Below are 17,362 nucleotides of genomic sequence, written 5' to 3'. Positions count from 1 at the left end.
TACGTGCCCTGCAACAGTCCGGCGTGGACGCCACGCCGCCTCTTGCCCAAAGTCAGCCGCCAGGATAAACAGTTTCAAATCAAGATGGATTGATAATGATTCATAAGCATAATCCTATGTCATCCTTATTTAGTGGACTTTTACGATAGGGTTGCATGTGCTCACGTGTCTTGGCTGTGGGGGGGGGGGGCCACACATGATGTCAAAACAGGCAGGCCTTCATCTGAGTCAGAGGCCATTAAATGCAGCCTGGTAATGGAAACTCACTAATGGCATGGTGATCAATAAGAGCCATGGTCAAGATTCTTCATGGGAGCATATTTTAGTACACTTCACTCAAGACAGGACTGCTCGGAGTGCATTTCTGTACACAAATACACAGGTTTGGTCAATGACACCACACCTTTCTTATTGAGCAAGTATATATTTGTACTTTAAAAGGTGACTAGCTTTTCGCAAAGGCTTGACCCTTACATACACAAACTGTTACATTACGTCCCAACAACTGGCTGTACTTTAGATACGGGTGCTTCTCAGTAAATTGCAGTAGAATATTGTCGGAAAAAAAAATCGATTTATTTCAGTATTTAAATTCCAAAGGTAAAACTCACACAGATTCATTGACGACATGGTAAAGTACCTTTTGAAAGTTCAATTCCTACATTAATTTCGATAGATATCACTGATTGTTTCCTATGTAATATTCCAATTTCTTGAGACTGTGAATTGGAGGGTTTCGTTAGCTGAAAGCTACAATCATCCAAATTACAATCAGGAAATATTTCACAACATTGTGTGTAGTAAATCCACATATTGTACAATATAAGTTTCACTTTTTGAGTTAAACTACTGAAATGACATGACAACTTTATTGGGATGGATGTCCGCTTTCCTCCCACATCCCAAAACCATGCATGCTAGGTTCATTGAAGACTCTAAAATTGCCCGTAGGTGTGACTGTGAATGGTTGTTTGTATATATGTGACCTGCCATTGGCTGGCAAATAGTTCAGGGTGTACCCCGCCTCCTGCCCGATGATAGCTGGGCCTTGTGAGGAGAAGCGGCTCAGAAAATGGATGGATGGATGGATGGATGGAGAATGCAGTACTCATTTTATGTCTGAATGCGTGCCCTCAAAGGGCAAAAATGCTTTGAATGTCATTTTAATAATATGATCTACTGTGTGTGTGTGTACACACACGAGACAGTTTAGCTAACTTATATGATTAATTAATTTGTGCGTATATTCCTTCCACATTAGCTTCACGGGTGAGCTGGAGTCTATGCCAGCTGACTTTGGATGAGAGTCAGGGTGAAACCTGGACTGGTCGCCAGTCAATCGCACCATATGTTTATTAAACAAACATAAAATGACCCTTAGCCTTTAGAAAGACAAATTAGTTAGGGAGAGAATGTTGGCTAAATGTACTGCAAATGATATTGTGTTACAGTAGAATCGGAAAAAAATAGCCTCCTCAGCCTACTACTCAAAAAAAAAAAAAAAAAAAAAGGTTCTTGAACTACATTGAGTGAATTGAGGGGGGCAGCATAAAAAGACTCCTATGATATCTGTGAACAGTATGTTCCTTATCCAAATGATCTATTGGCAGATATTACGGACGGGAAATGTGTATTTAAATTAGCAGGACTGAAACCAGACCCCAGCTCTTAACCCTCACAATCTCCTTGCCTTCAAGCAGCCAGTGAACACAGTTAACAGTCATCGCATCATGCCCGGCACCGTTTTTGACAAGGTGACTCGTTTTGAACTGAATCATATTGAAATCAATTGATTCATGCATTCTATTTTCTAACTGACTGTTAGCGTCAGCACCAAAAGGTATACTTTGTTGTGAGTGTACAGGATAATACTTCTACATCACACCACTGCACATTACAACCGCAATGATAAACATATCGTTAAAGCAATACCTCTATGAGAGTGTCAATCAAAACTAACCCTTCTTATCTTTGTAAGGGCAAGTTGGTTTGAATTGCACCATTCAGACACAAAGCAAATCCATAGTGGTTTACAGAGGCAACCAAACATATCCTACATAAAAGCATGATAAATGGAAAAAGATCAAACAAAATGGTACAATGGCAAAACACAGATGATCAAATTAAAGCCCAAAATGGTGGAACGAGAATATTTTGAATTCTGAAAAAGGAGGCATGAAACAATGAAGTTTTCACGCCAGATTAAAATGTAGCAACATTTTGAGCAAATCTCAGGATTTTTGTTCCACAGCTAAGGAGCATAAAAACGGAATGCTGCTTGACTTTGTTCGGTTCTGCTTCTGGAGGCACTCGATGAGCCTGCACTCGATGACCCGAGGGGTCTGGGAAAAATGAAACGGTCTTGAATATATTTAGATCCTTGACCATTCAAAACCAACAGCAAGATTTTAAAACATATTATTTGAGCCTGTGTGTGACAAGTTTCCTTTTATCAGCAAGAACATGACGTAAAGACAAAGTTCTTTCTTTGACTGTTTGAAGCCTACAGATGTGTAAGTTGTATTGTCTCCGTAACTCTTTCAGCATGGCTGAAAAGACAGACCAGGTCTCCGTCAGCATCCCCATGGAGGAGACCAAACTCCACAGCGGGGCACCTCCGGAGGCCCCCCTGCTCACCCACCTGAAGAAAGTGGAGAATCACATCACTGAGGCTCAGCGATTTTCCCACCTCCCACGTCGCTCCGCTGTGGACCTGGAGTTCAATGAGCTGTCGTACACTATCCGTGAGGGTCCCTGGTGGAGGAGGAGAGGTACAGTGCTCCACTCCTAGCAAAAGTGATGGATATTGATCAATGGTTTCGGTGCACACTTTCATGGAGAAGGCTTTTAAACAATGTCACATTTGGAAGGAAAATATTTTCTTTTTTAATATTTCTTGCTTCGCTGTGTTCACTCACTCTCGCTCTCTCTCTCTCTCTCTCTCTCTCACACACACACACACACACACACAAAGACAGACATGCACAAAGCAATGTGTGCCTTTGCAGTGCTCAGCAAAGTTCAGCCATAGTAAATAATTCACACTCACAGATTGTCACACTGTTTGCATCTCTTTTTCCTGTGTCAGACATGATTGATCTGCTCATGATATATAAACAGCATTGAAACACCACCCATATTAATGATGAAAGGATGTCCAACATGAGGTCACCATGACTTATGGACAGGTCTACCTACTCTGTACTTTATGTTTACCTCTTCTGTAGGTTTAACAAGGCGGGTAGAGTTACTGTACATTCTTGTGCGCTTATGAGGGGCCAGACAGTTTTTGTTTAATTGCAGCGGCTGCAATAATAAGTGTGTTGTCCCATTGAGGGTATTTATTAGGGGGTGGTCTTGAGCAGAACAGACAGGAAGTATTGAGCAGAAGTCAATACTGTTTTTCCTTCGCTCATCAAATCCAGCCTGCGCTCTCTGCATGTGCTTGTGTTTTCTCTCCGGGCTCCTCGGCTCATCATGCGGAGGATGTGCGAACAGGAAGTGTTTCACTTGTTCCTAATTAACCAAAGTCCTTCAGAACTAGACTCACTATGTGTTCTTACCCTCATCATAAGCACAAAGCGATTTATAACCCATCAGCATGATCTAAAACGCCTTCGTTTCCCAACATAATAATGTATATTTGAAGATAATTTGATATCTAAGAAAGCCTTTCCTTCCTTCAAGGAATAAGTTGTAATAAGTAGACTCATGTATCTGTCTATCCTAGTTATCTAAAATCAGGAATGCTTTTCTTGTATCTGAGGTGCTAATTTATTATGAGCAGCTTTTTACATCTCATTCAAAAAGTTTATTTGTCAGCAAGACCATGCAAAAAAACAATCAACTGAGAGAACGGGGGGTGGGGGTGGGGTGCACAGAGAAATAACCAATGAAAGGAATTGGATGTGGGACTTTGATGAACTGCATGTATGTGCCCATCCTGCATAATATTGCGTTTGAAAGTTGGCAAAGTAGACTCAGAAAACTGCTCTGAGAGAGGCCATCAGTACGCTGAAATTATTCAAATGCAAGGGAATGCAGAGTTGAAAGGAGTTTTGACATACAGGAGGTTATATGGCATGACATTTTCTTGTGACTGACTCTCTTTCTTGAGTTAGCCCTCAGATCATTCAAAAGCTCAAAGATTGCATTGCTGAATAGACGATATGTTGATGATTTTTGTTGGCGTTTCAAAAATATTTACATGAGCAGAAAAGTTCTCCCGGCCGCCCCTCATTTTGCCTGCGCTACCCTATGCTGCCGCTGCTTTGTGTGCTGCTTTGCAGGCGCGCTATTTAAAGATGCAAAAATCAGCCACCGCAATTTGTCTCAGGTTTGATACGTCACATTGTGTGTGCTAAATTCATCTATTTGCCTCAATGAACTGCGTGACAATTGAAGGCATTTGGTGGACGGCAGACGCCGTCCCGGTTGTGCCTGTTTCGGAGATCGGCTTGTTTGCGTGCGCAGTCGAGTTTGAGACCATTTTTGCATGCGCAATCCTTTAGTAAATCAGGCCCACGGTGTTTGTTGTAGTGCCTAAAAAGGTTGCAATAAAAGAAAGCATATCACAGTTGAGGTTTATGTAGTCTGTGGTTCTTTCATTCTATCAGTGAAATATTGCAGAAGCCAAATGCTGGCCTGCCATTGGTATACAGGCGCACAAAAGGATGACACGCACAAGCCTTGAGCCTGTGATGTCAGACGCAACGAACAGAAGTGGTTATCCAATGACACTGCTTGTGAGTTATTCCTCCAGATGACTGTGGCAAATGGGGCATACACCGAAAGCGCGATGGATGATGATCATCCTGCTCTGTGGAATACTGCTCTGTTTATTAGTGGGACAGTAGGAGAGCTGAAGCGATGCGCAAGAGAGTCATTTGTCTTTTTAGAGCATAAAACTAATACAACCTGCTTACATGTCAAGGGGTGGACCCCCTATCCTTTGGCCACGCGGGAGGTAAGAGGTGAAACACTCCTTCAGTTGTGAAAGCACATGAAGAGAATCCCTGTCAGTTCCAAAATATTGAGCCTTTTTCACAAGGAGGTGGGACAATGACATCATCGCTTAATATGCGCCCTTAGACAGTGTATTCAAGCACTGAGCACATTTTTCTGGTGGTGTGGTATAGCTGCTTGCTTGATTAATGCTGCATAATTCATGTACTTCCCTATCAATTTACTGAGAAAATATCTGATAATGATAAAGCAATGCCCTTGCCCTGCAGGGAATAGTGGCATGGAATGGGAATGTTATCTGATTGTCTCATGAGTCACGCTGCTCCAGCAAAAGAGAAATCAGGCTTTATTTCACAGCTGTGATATCATAAATCAGTGACGTGTTCCTTGTCTGTGTACCACCATTATCATCGACTTATAGTTTCACTTGAGAGGGGATAAAATATTAGAAACACTACTCAATATGTTGCAGTGCAATTCTGCGACACTGCTACCATAAATACTGTTTTAGGTACAGTATGTCCGATTGTGTGCTAGTATATTTGACTTTAAAATGTTTTTGCGCATGTCAGTAGTGAGACATTGAGCCATATGGCTGAGTGAGACATGGTGATCAAGATGTCCCTGCAGTGTCACACAGATAAAACCATTATTATGCGCAAGCTACAGCAGTAGTCTGAATCATCAGTATGCACCACATAGAAAAGGAGAAATGTTCCCCTCACAACAAGGATCAAATCTTCTTCTTTCTTCTTTTCCTTTGGGCTTGTGAGGGATCGCCACAGCGCGTCGTCCTTTTCCATGTAAGCCTATCTCCTGCATCCTCCTCTCGAACACCAACTGCCATCATGTCTTCCCTCACGACATCCATCAACCTTCTCTTTGGTCTTCCTCTAGCTCTCTTGCCTGGCAGCTCCATCCTCATCATCCTTCTACCAATAGACTCACTATTTCTCCTCTGGACGTGTCCAAACCATTAAAGTCTGCTCTCTCTAACTTTGTCTCCAAAACATTGAACGTTGGCTGTCCCTCTGATGAGCTCATTTTTAATTTTATCCAACCTGGTCACTCCAAGAGCGAACCTCAACATCTTCATTTCCGCCACCTCCAGCTCTGCTTTCTGTTGTCTCTTCAGTGCCACGGTCTCTAATCCGTACATCATGGCTGGCCTCACCACTGTTTTATAAACTTTGCCCTTCATCCCAGCAGAGACTCTTCTGTCACATAACACACCTGACACCTTCCTCCACCCATTCCAACCTGCTTGGACCCGTTTCTTCTCACCATTGCTCTGGACGGTTGACCCCAAGTATTTAAAGTCCTCCACCCTTGCTATCTCTTCTCCCTGTAGCCTCACTCTTCCCCTACCACCCCTCTCATTTATGCACCTATATTCTGTTTTACTTCGGCTAATCTTCATTCCTCTTCTTTCCAGTGCATGGCTCTATCTTTCTAACTGTTCCTCCAGCTGCTCCCTGCTTTCACTGCAGATCACAATGTCATCTGCAAACATCATGGTCCACGGGGATTCCAGTCTAACCTCATCTGTTAGCCTATCCATCACCACTGCAAAAAGGAAGGGGCTCAGGGCTGATCCCTGATGCAGTCCCACGTCCACCTTAAATTCTTCTGTCACACCGACAGCACACCTCACCGCTGTTCTGCTGCCCTCGTACATGTCCTGTATTATTCTAACATACTTCTCTGCCACTCCAGACTTCCGCATGCAGTACCACAGTTCCTCTCTGGGTACTCTGTCATAGGCGTTCTCTAGATCTACATAGACACAATGTAGCTCCTTGTGACCTTCTCTGTACTTTTCCATCAACATCCTCAAGGCAAATAATGCATCTGTGGTACTCTCTCTAGGCATGAAACCATACTGTTGCTCGCAAATACTCACTTCTGTCCTGAGTCTAGCCTCCACTACTCTTTCCCATAACTTCATTGTGTGGCTCATCAACTTTATTCCTCTATAGTTGCCACAGCTCTGCACATCACCTTTGTTCTTAAAAATGGGCACCAGTAGACTTTTCCGCCATTCCTCAGGCATCTTCTCACGCACTAGAATTCTATTGAACCAGCTGGTCCAAAACTCCACAGCCACCTCTCCTAGATGCTTCCATACCTCCACAGGAATGTCATCAGGACCAACTGCCTTTCCATTTTTCATCCTCTTTAATGCCTTTCTAACTTCCCCCTTACTAATCATTGCCAGTTCCTGGTCCACCACACTTGCCTCTTCTACTCTCCCTTCTCTATCATTTTCCTCATTCATCAACTCCTCGAAGTATTCTTTCCATCTAGCTAGCACACTGCTGGCACCAGTCAACATATTTCCATCTCTATCCTTAATCATCCTAACCTGCTGCACATCCTTCCCATCTCTATCCCTCTGTCTGGCCAGCCTGTATAGATCCTTTTCTCCTTCTTTAGTGTCCAACCTGCCATACATGTCATCATATGCCTCTTGTTTGGCCTTTGCCACCTCTACCTTTGCCCTGTGTCGCATCTCACTGTATTCCTTTCGCCTCTCCTCGGTCCTCTCAGTTTCCCACCTCTTCTTAGCTAACCTTTTTCCTTGTATGATTTCCTGTACTGTGAGGTTCCACCACCAAGTCTCCTTCTCTCCTTTCCTGCCAGAAGATACACCAAGTACTCTCCTGCCTGCCTCTCTGATCACCTTGGCTGCAGTGGTCCGGTCTTCTGGAAGCTCTTCCCGTCCACCGAGAGCCTGTCTCACCTCTTCCCGAAAAGCTGCACAACACTCGTCCTGTCTCAGCTTCCACCACATGGTTCTCTTCTCTGCCTTTGTCTTCCTAATCTTCCTCCCCACCACCAGAGTCATCTTACACACCACCATCCTATGCTGTCTAGCCACACTCTCCCCTACCACTACCTTACAGTTGGTAACCTCCTTCAGATGACATCTTCTGCACAAGATGTAATCCATCTGCGTGCTTCTACCTCCGCTCTGGTAGGTCACCCTATGTTCGTGCCTCTTCTGGAAAAAAGTGTTCACTACAGCCATTTGCATCCTTGTTGCAAAGTCTACCACCATCTGTCCCTCCAAGTTCCTTTCCTGGATGCCGTACTTACCCATCACTTCTTCATCACCCCTATTACCTTCACCAACATGTCCATTACAATCTGCACCAATTACGACTCTCTCTCTGTCTGGGATGCTCAGAACTACTTCATCTAGCTCCTTCTAGAATTTCTCTTTCACCTCTAGGTCACATCCTACCTGTGGGGCATAGCCACTAATCACATAACACCCTCAATTTCAAATTTCAGCCTCATCACTCGATCTGATACTCTTTTCACCTCCAAGACATTCTTAGCCAACTCTTCTTTTAAAATAACCACGACTCCATTTCTCTTCCCATCTACACCATGGTAAAATAATTTAAACCCTGCCCCTAAACTTCTAGCCTTACTGCCTTTCCACCTGGTCTCCTGGACACACAATATATCAACCTTTCTCCTAATCATCATGTCAACCAACTCCCGGGATTTTCCTGTCATAGTCCCAACATTCAAAGTCCCCACATTCAGTTCTAGGCTCTGTGTTTTCCTCTTCTCTTTCTGCCGAAGCACCCGCTTTCCACCTCTTCTTCTTCTTTGACTTTGACCCACAGTAGGTGAATTTCCAACGGCGCCCCGCAGGTTGACGGCGCCGGTGGCGGACGTTGTTAACCCGGGCCACGACCGATCCGGTATGGAATTCTTTGGATGAACGCTCATATTTGTTTGGCAAGGTTTTAAGCCGGATGCCCTTCCTGACGCAACCCTCTGCATTTATCCGGGCTTGGGACCGGCCTACAGTTTGCACTGACTTGTGCCCCCCATAGGGCTGCATTACAACAAGGATCAAATAAACATCTATAAATGTACATTCTTGCATAATTTTAGCATTTATGAGTCTCTATTCTGACATTTGAAACTTTTGTGTCATCATGCAAGCTCGACCATCTTCAGTTAGAGGCTACGACATTACGATAGCCATTCAAAAATGCTGCAAGGAACGCAACCTTTGGCTTTTCCTAGTTTGTCAGTGTCTTGTTTGTTTGTTAGCATGAAACATTACTGGTTGGATCATATTATGGTGTGGGAATGCTTCGCTGCCTGTCATAACTATGTGAAAATAGTTATTATCCAAATTTTCATGTTGACAGTTATGAGCATGTTTAATTACGAAGTATCCATTCATATTTGAGTGAATGAAAGTATATTGGGGGTCAATATCTCATTAAAGGCATTGTGCAAAAGTCCCACACCTTACATCATTGCGTTGTTGTTTTAATGAGCTTTTTCCCCCCAAAGTAGTAATTTAGACAAAATGCTAAATAGTAGGGCACATACAGTATGCGACCAGTCCAGGGTGTACATCGCCTCTTGCTTGAAGTCAGGTGAGATAGGCTCAATTTTACCAAGAAGTGTCCTCATAATGATCTGAAAATTGAATCCAACCTTTGATGACCAATTGTCTGATCAACACAATTAATTGGTCATTTTCCTCTTCATCAGGTTACAAAGCCCTCCTCAAGTGTCTCTCCGGAAGATTTAACAGCAGAGAGCTGATTGGTATCATGGGGCCCTCTGGGGCCGGGAAGTCCACCCTAATGAATATTCTGGCGGGGTACAGGTGAGACTATTGTTTATCAACAGTTACATTTGCACTGGTACTCATTGGTTTGGTTCGGATGCAGGGAGACGGGCATGAAGGGCCAAATCCTGGTGAATGGCCGCCCGAGGGATTTGCGGACTTTCCGGAAGATGTCCTGCTACATCATGCAGGACGACATGCTGCTGCCGCACCTTACGACTAGGGAGGCCATGATGGTGAGGTCACCCCTGCTAGTTTGTAGTTTGATGCTTTATGTTCAGTTTGTAACTGCTAAAGAAATAGGATGGATGGTCATTATTGCTGTTTTATCTTTCCATCAGGTCTCTGCCAATCTGAAACTCAATGAGAGCATGCAGGTCAAAAAGGAACTAGTAAGTCTAGTCAACAGATCAGAATTTGGCAAATTGGGTGTTACAGTACATGATACAGGTCCAGACATATGAGCACATTGCTTATTTTTCAGGTGCATGAGATTCTGACAGCTCTAGGGCTTCTGGACTGTGCTCAAACACGTACCAACTTTCTTTCGGGGGGTCAGTGCAAAAGGCTGGCAATTGCCCTTGAGCTGGTCAACAACCCTCCTGTCATGTTCTTTGATGAGCCCACCAGGTAGGACATCGTTATTTCTAGTCTGCATGATCTCCACACAAATCCAGATTTAAGCATGCGCCTTTCGTTTTTATGTCACATTCCAGTGGACTGGACAGCGCGTCGTGCTTCCAGGTGGTTTCTCTCATGAAGTCTCTGGCTCAGGGAGGACGAACAATCATCTGTACCATTCATCAGCCCAGTGCCAAACTCTTTGAGATGTTTGATAAGGTCACCTGAGTGCCTGCATTGCTTTCTTTCTATTAGCTGCTGCTCAGATAAGACTGCGTCATGTTTGAGTCATGTTATCTGACAAAGAGAGCAGTATAGTCCTTGCCCAGGCTTCTTGTTTAATGTTTTTTATTTATTTATTTATTTTATTTTTTTTACATACAGTATACAGTACACTTACCGGTGGCCATGACAATAGCCATACACTAATGACAGCTGATATAACAGCTGCATTGTAAATTCTGCCTTTATAAAAAGATTATAATGATCAGTTTTAAATAAAACCCATTGTATTAATATAATAATGGAATTGTGGGGATAGTTTACTGTAGTGTAAATGCAGCCCTATGGGGGGCACAAGCCAGTGCAAACTGTAGGCCGGTCCCAAGCCCGGATAAATGAAGAGGGTTGCGTCAGGGAGGGCAATCCGGCTTACAACTTTGCCAAACAAATATGAGCGTTCATCCAAAGAATTCCATACCGGATCGGTCATGGCCCGGGCTAACAACGTCCGCCACCGGCGGCGTCAACCTGCGGGGCGCCGTTGGAAATCCAGCTACTGTGGGTCGAAGTCAAAGAAGAAGAAGAGGTGGAAAGCGGGTTCTTCGGCAGAAAGAGAAGAGGACAGCATAGAGCCTAGAACTGAATGTGGGGACTTTGAAAGTTGGGACTATGACAGGAAAATCTCTCGAGTTGATTGACATGATGATTAGGAGAAAGGTTGATATATTGTGTGTCCAGGAGACCAGGTGGAAAGCCATTAAGGATAGAAGTTTAGGGGCAGGGTTTAAATTATTCTACCATGGTGTAGATGGGAAGAGAAATGGAGTCGGGGTTAATTTAAAAAGAAGAGTTGGCTAAGAATGTCTTGGAGGTGAAAAGGGTATCAGATCAAGTGATGTGGCTGAAAATTGAAATTGAGGGTGTTGTGTGTAATGTGATTAGTGGCTTTGCCCCACAGGTAGGATGTGACCTCCTGGAAGGAGCTAGACGAAGTAGTTCTGAGCATCCCAGACAGAGAGAGAGTCGTGATTGGTGCAGATTTTAATGGACATGTTGGTGAAGGAAACAGGGGTGATGAAGAAGTGATGGGTAAGTACGGCATCCAAGAAAGTAACTTGCAGGGACAGATGGTGGTAGACTTTGCAAAAAGGATGCAAATGGCTGTAGTGAAGACTTTTTTTCAGAAGAGGCACGAACATAGGGTGACCTACAAGAGCAGAGGTAGAAGCACGTGGATTAGGTGGATTAGATCTTGTGCAGAAGATGTAATCTGAAGGAGGTTACCGACTATAAAGTAGTGGTAGGGGAGAGTGTGGCTAGACAGCATAGGATGGTGGTGTGTAAGATAACTCTGGTGGTGGGGAGGAAGATGAGGAAGACAAAGGCAGAGCAGAGAACCATGTGGTGGAAGCTGAGACAGGACGAGTGTTGTGCAGCTTTTCGGGAAGAGGTGAGACAGGCTCCCGATGGACGGGAGGAGCTTCCAGAAGACTGGACCACTGCAGCCAAGGTGATCAGAGAGGCAGGCAGGAGTGTACTTGGTGTATCTTCTGGCAGGAAAGGAGAGAAGGAGACTTGGTGGTGGAACCTCACAGTACAGGAAATCATACAAGGAAAAATGTTAGCTAAAAAGAAGTGGGACACCGAGAGGACCGAGGAGAGGCGAAAGGAATACATTGAGATGCGACATAGGGCAAAGGTAGAGGTGGCAAAGGCCAAACAAGAGGCACTAAAGAAGGAGAAAATGATCTATACAGGTTGGCCAGACAGAGGGATAGAGATGGGAAGGATGTGTACCAGGTTGGAGTGATTAAGGATAGAGATGGAAATATGTTGACTGGCGCAAGTAGTGTGCTAGATAGATGGAAAGAATACTTCGAGGAGTTGATGAATGAGGAAAATGAGAGAGAAGGGAGAGTAGAAGAGGCAAGTGTGGTGGACCAGGAAGTGGCAATGATTAGTCAGGGGGAAGTTAGAAAGGCATTAAAGAGGACGGTAAATGGAAACACAGTGGGTCCTGATGACATTCCTGTGGAGGTATGGAAGCATCTAGGAAAGGTGGCTGTGGAGTTTTTGACCACCTTGTTCAATAGAATTCTAGCGAGTGAGAAGATGCCTGAGGAATGGAGGAAATGTGTGCTGGTGCCCATTTTTCTGAACAAGTGTGATGTGCAGAGCTGTGTCAAGCTCCTTGACGAGGGCAGCAGAACAGTGGTGAGGTGTGCTGTAGGTGTGACAGACGAATTTAAGGTGGAGGTGGGACTGCATCAGGGATCAGCCCTGAGCCCCTTCCTGTTTGCAGTGGTGATGGACAGGTTGACAGATGAGGTTAGACTGGAATCCCCGTGGACCACGATGTTTTCAGATGACATTGTGATCTGCAGTGAAAGCAGGGAGCAGTTGGAGGAACAGTTAGAAAGATGGAGGCATGCACTGGAAAGCAGAGGAATGAAGCTTAGCCGAAGTAAGACAGAATATATGTGCACGAATGAGAGGGGTGGAGGGGGAAGAGTGAGGCTACAGGGAGAAGAGATAGCAAGGGTGGAGGACTTTAAATACTTGGGGTCAACCGTCCAGAGCAATGGTGAGTGTGGTCAGGAAGTGAAGAAACGGGTCCAAGCAGGTTGGAACGGGTGGAGGAAGGTGTCAGGTGTGTTATGTGACAGAAGAGTCTCTGCTAGGATGAAGGGCAAAGTTTATAAAACAGTGGTGAGGCCAGCCATGATGTACGGATTAGAGACAGTGGCAATGAAGAGACAACAGGAAGCAGAGCTGGAGGTGGCAGAAATAAAGATGTTGAGATTCTTTCAAGGATTGACCAGGTTGGATAAAATTAGAAATGAGCTCATCAGAGGGACAGCCAAGGTTCGATGTTTTGGAGACAAAGTTAGAGAGAGCAGACTTCGATGGTTTGGACACGTCAAGAGGAGAAAGAGTGAGTCTATTGGTAGAAGGATGATGAGGATGGAGCTGCCAGGCAAGAGAGCTAGAGGAAGACCAAAGAGAAGGTTGATGGATGTCGTGAGGGAAGACATGATGGCAGTTGGTGTTCGAGAGGAGGATGCAGGAGATAGGCTTACACGGAAAAGGATGATGCGCTGTGGCGACCCCTAAATGGAGAAGCCCAAAGGAAAAGAAGGAGTTTACTGTAGTGTAAAAATGCACCATATTTTAATTTGAAAGCTGTTCCTAATATTTTGCAGCTCTGTTACAGCTAACTAAAGTAACGAAAAATTAATACAACTCTGAGATTGTCAGTCATCTGAGCATGAGTCCATCCACCAAATAAATTACGCAAGGTGAAGCTTATGTTTTGATCACCATTTGTTGGTTGACTGGAACGTTATTTAGTGATTATGCAAGAACAACCTGACTGATTTCTGAAAAACTTTGTAGAGGCCTTGCACAATGGTCCAACAAAAAATCCATAAAATCTTGTCCAGATAAATCATTAATCATTATTCAGTAGTCCATTTTTCACTTTTTTTTTCCATTGGAGTTACTTTCATATGACTGCACAATGGTCCAACAAAAAATCCATAAAATCTTGTCCAGATAAATCATTAATCATTATTCAGTAGTCCATTTTTCACTTTTTTTTCCCCATTGGAGTTACTTTCGTATGACTAATACAGTCCAGTCCAAAATCAAAATGACACTGTGCAATCTTCTGTCCATTTTTGTTGCTTTATGACATCCCTGACCCAAAGGCACTCAGTATTGCACATACTTTTGCCAAGGTAGAAAGGTTACGGTCTGCATATCGACATAGAGGACAGCTAACAAAGAGGAGTTTAAAACAAATATTTAAATTCACATTGTTACCTGTATAAAAGTGTAAGCATAATTGTATTCCAGTGTGCACCAAAATGTAATGGGTTTTTGTGATGTACAATACGGGTGCCACCTATCAACAATGTTTAATGGAAATCAGCGGTGTCGTGTTTGCTTGATTCTTCTAACTAACTAAAACACACAAACCGAACGGGGGGAAATAATACTCCTGACCTCGTGGTTCTTTGCTTGCAAAAGTAAAAATGGCGCTCCCCTTTTTTTTTAACAGTTGTGCTCTGCTGGATCTGCTGTGATTCTACTTATCAAAAGTGATAAGTATTGGAATGAATGCCTATGTGTAATTCAGTTACCTAAGTCTAAGAACCAGTGCTATATCTCTTCCTCCAGTTGTACATCCTCAGTCAAGGTCAATGCATCTACAAGGGCACAGTCCCTTACCTCATTCCATATCTGAAGAACCTGGGCCTCCACTGCCCAACATATCACAATCCTGCTGATTTCAGTGAGTCACAATTCTCCTCGTTTACAACTTGACGCGAGAGCATCTTTCAAGATTTCTAAAACGTGCTGGTCTTCTTTCAATCCAGTCATCGAGGTGGCATCAGGAGAGTATGGAGACTTGAACCCGGTGCTGTTTGAGGCAGTCCAGGGTGGACTGTGCTCCGAGGAGGGCAAGAAGAACTCAAGAGACCAGAGTGACTCTTCCTGTCCCTCTCAGTGCCACAGTGTGAGGGATTCTTCCCGTGTCATTTACAGCACACAATGGAATCTATCAGAACAGTACATGCACTACGAACACAGAACAAAGGATAAATCATTTTGTTTTGCATTTGTTTACTTCCAAGAACAGTAAGACAGGAAAGTGCATTTTAATCAGATTTGATTTAGGAGCATCCATTAATCAGTGAGAGGTGGCACGGTGAACGACTGGTTAGCACGTCTGCCTCACAGTTCTGACGACCCGGGTTCAAATCCGGCCTCGCCTGCGTGGAGTTTGCATGTTCTCCCCGTGCCTGCGTGGGTTTTTCTCCGGGTACTCCGGTTTCCTCCCACATCCCAAAAACATGCATGGTAGGTTAGTTGAGGACTCTTAATTGCCCGTAGGTGTGAATGTGAGTGCGAATGGTTGTTTGCTTATATGTGCCCTGCGATTGGCTGGCGACCAGTTCAGGGTGTACCCCGCCTCTCGCCAGAAGATAGCTGGGATGGGCTCCAGCACGCCCGCGGCCCTAGTGACAATAAGCGGTACGGAAAAGGAATGAATGAATTAAGCAATGAAGTTGACCAATTTCCATAAAATATCCACTATGAGCTCCGAAATGCCTCTCTTGGTATGTGCACTATGACAAATGCGTGTTTTAACACATTAGCCAATGCTGGTGAGTGATGACTCCATATAAAAGTATTGTTTTCTTGATAATTGTCTGGTAACTGTCTCTAAATGCTTCTTGGCGTATCGCCATGTATTGAGTTTGAAAGATGGTTTATTTGCCAACTGTAGACAAAGTCTTTGTCTTTGTACATTCCTGATGTTTGTACGTTTATATCCAATATGGCTTCTCTTTCTCTTCACAGGACACGGGGACCCTTGAGAAACATAGCTTTGCCACCAGTACTTTCACACAGTTCTGCATCCTCTTCAAAAGAACCTTCATTACAATATGCAGAGACACGGTAAAATGTTTCTAACAACATATTCTACAGTATGTCGAATTCACTGATGTTACAGTAAAATAAGACTAACGCCAACTTGCGCTTTATCATTGTAACACACTAACTCAATAGGCAATAGGACAGATAAACTTGACAGTAGAGCAAAATTACATACATAGTGTATACAGTGTATGTGGACTGACATGCATGCTGTATATCATGATGCTTTGTGGAGAGGTGGTGCATGGTGCAAGCAAGAAGCAGTTAAATACAGTGAGTATCTGGATGAAGGTTCGGATACATAAGTTCCAATGGCATCAATGTAACTGTCCAACCCCAGAATCATAATGGCATGCCTATCCGTTTTCATCCCAAAACACTGAATCCAGTGGTAGTACTGTATAATATGTACTTTCAAGTTGGAAAGATGTGTTGAGTATTTGATGTTAAGGTTCAACTAAAAGCACTTGTCATGGTGTCATAGGTGCTAACCCACCTCAGAGTGATGTCCCATCTGTGTATTGGAGTGCTGATCGGTCTACTTTATCTCAAAATTGGAAATGACGCCAGTAAAGTCTTCAACAACACGGGTTTCCTCTTCTTCTCTATGCTCTTTCTCATGTTTGCTGCCCTGATGCCCACAATTCTAACCTGTAAGACATCTCGCTGTGGCCTGGAAATACTAACTTGCCGCGTTATTCCAGTTGGAGTGGAAAGTCACATTTTTTTCCCCCCACAGTTCCTCTGGAAATGTCTGTGTTTGTAAGGGAACACCTCAACTACTGGTACAGCTTAAAGGCCTACTATTTGGCAAAAACAATGGCGGACATACCATTTCAGGTAATGTTTCATATATTTGGCGCTTAGTGGTTTGGACATTCCGGAAATAGATATCAAGCTAATAGTTATAAAATGGCTTCCATAGAAACTTCTAATTGATCTTTTAGTAACAGTGTCAGATCCCAGAAGACATGAGCTGGCACCTCGATTTTGCACTGATGGCGAATGCCAAAAGAATAACGATGCATATTATCCTTCACAGGTGATTTGTCCAATCATGTACTGCAGTATTGTGTATTGGATGACAGAACAGCCTCCAGAGGCTGGTCGCTACCTGCTATTCATGGCCTTGTCCACATCCACAGCCCTGGTAGCCCAGTCTCTGGGACTCCTTATTGGCGCTGCATCCACATCTCTGCAAGTAAGACCCTGCTGTATGTCTTGCAGTAGGTACAGTATCTCCCTACGAGGTGAACTTTTTTTTAGCAAATGATATGTATTGCTTTTCCACAGGTAGCGACATTTGTGGGTCCAGTCACAGCCATACCTGTGCTACTATTCTCTGGCTTCTTCGTAAATTTTGACACCATTCCTAAATACTTGCAGTGGAGCTCCTATGTATCTTATGTCAGGTGTGGTCTGACTTTTGCACAATTTATTATGGCTAATTATTGAGAGATAAAGACACCTATACTCATTATGTTTTGCCGCTTCCAG

The 17,362-nt window shown here is 43.8% G+C and overlaps 1 protein-coding gene across 3 annotated transcripts in view; it reads left to right on the top strand.

The window, feature by feature from the left end:
* The window catches only part of abcg4a (ATP-binding cassette, sub-family G (WHITE), member 4a), a 31,846-nt gene that overhangs the window by 11,198 nt on the left and 3,286 nt on the right, over window positions 1-17,362 (top strand). For all 3 annotated transcript variants that reach the window (XM_061751785.1, XM_061751784.1, XM_061751786.1), the window contains exons 7-19: window positions 2,545-2,771; window positions 9,496-9,613; window positions 9,678-9,810; window positions 9,916-9,966; window positions 10,059-10,204; window positions 10,291-10,414; window positions 14,600-14,714; window positions 14,800-14,939; window positions 15,788-15,886; window positions 16,350-16,518; window positions 16,605-16,705; window positions 16,908-17,066; window positions 17,159-17,277. In XM_061751785.1, coding sequence (XP_061607769.1) covers window positions 2,546-2,771; window positions 9,496-9,613; window positions 9,678-9,810; window positions 9,916-9,966; window positions 10,059-10,204; window positions 10,291-10,414; window positions 14,600-14,714; window positions 14,800-14,939; window positions 15,788-15,886; window positions 16,350-16,518; window positions 16,605-16,705; window positions 16,908-17,066; window positions 17,159-17,277 — 1,700 coding nt within the window. In that variant the 5' untranslated portion in view covers window position 2,545. The remainder of the gene's footprint in view (window positions 1-2,544; window positions 2,772-9,495; window positions 9,614-9,677; window positions 9,811-9,915; window positions 9,967-10,058; window positions 10,205-10,290; window positions 10,415-14,599; window positions 14,715-14,799; window positions 14,940-15,787; window positions 15,887-16,349; window positions 16,519-16,604; window positions 16,706-16,907; window positions 17,067-17,158; window positions 17,278-17,362) is intronic.

The sequence above is a fragment of the Phyllopteryx taeniolatus genome, chromosome 17 (genome assembly GCF_024500385.1).
Source record: "Phyllopteryx taeniolatus isolate TA_2022b chromosome 17, UOR_Ptae_1.2, whole genome shotgun sequence".
Classification (NCBI taxonomy): domain Eukaryota; kingdom Metazoa; phylum Chordata; class Actinopteri; order Syngnathiformes; family Syngnathidae; genus Phyllopteryx; species Phyllopteryx taeniolatus.
This window is presented reverse-complemented; position numbering and strand designations above follow the sequence as displayed.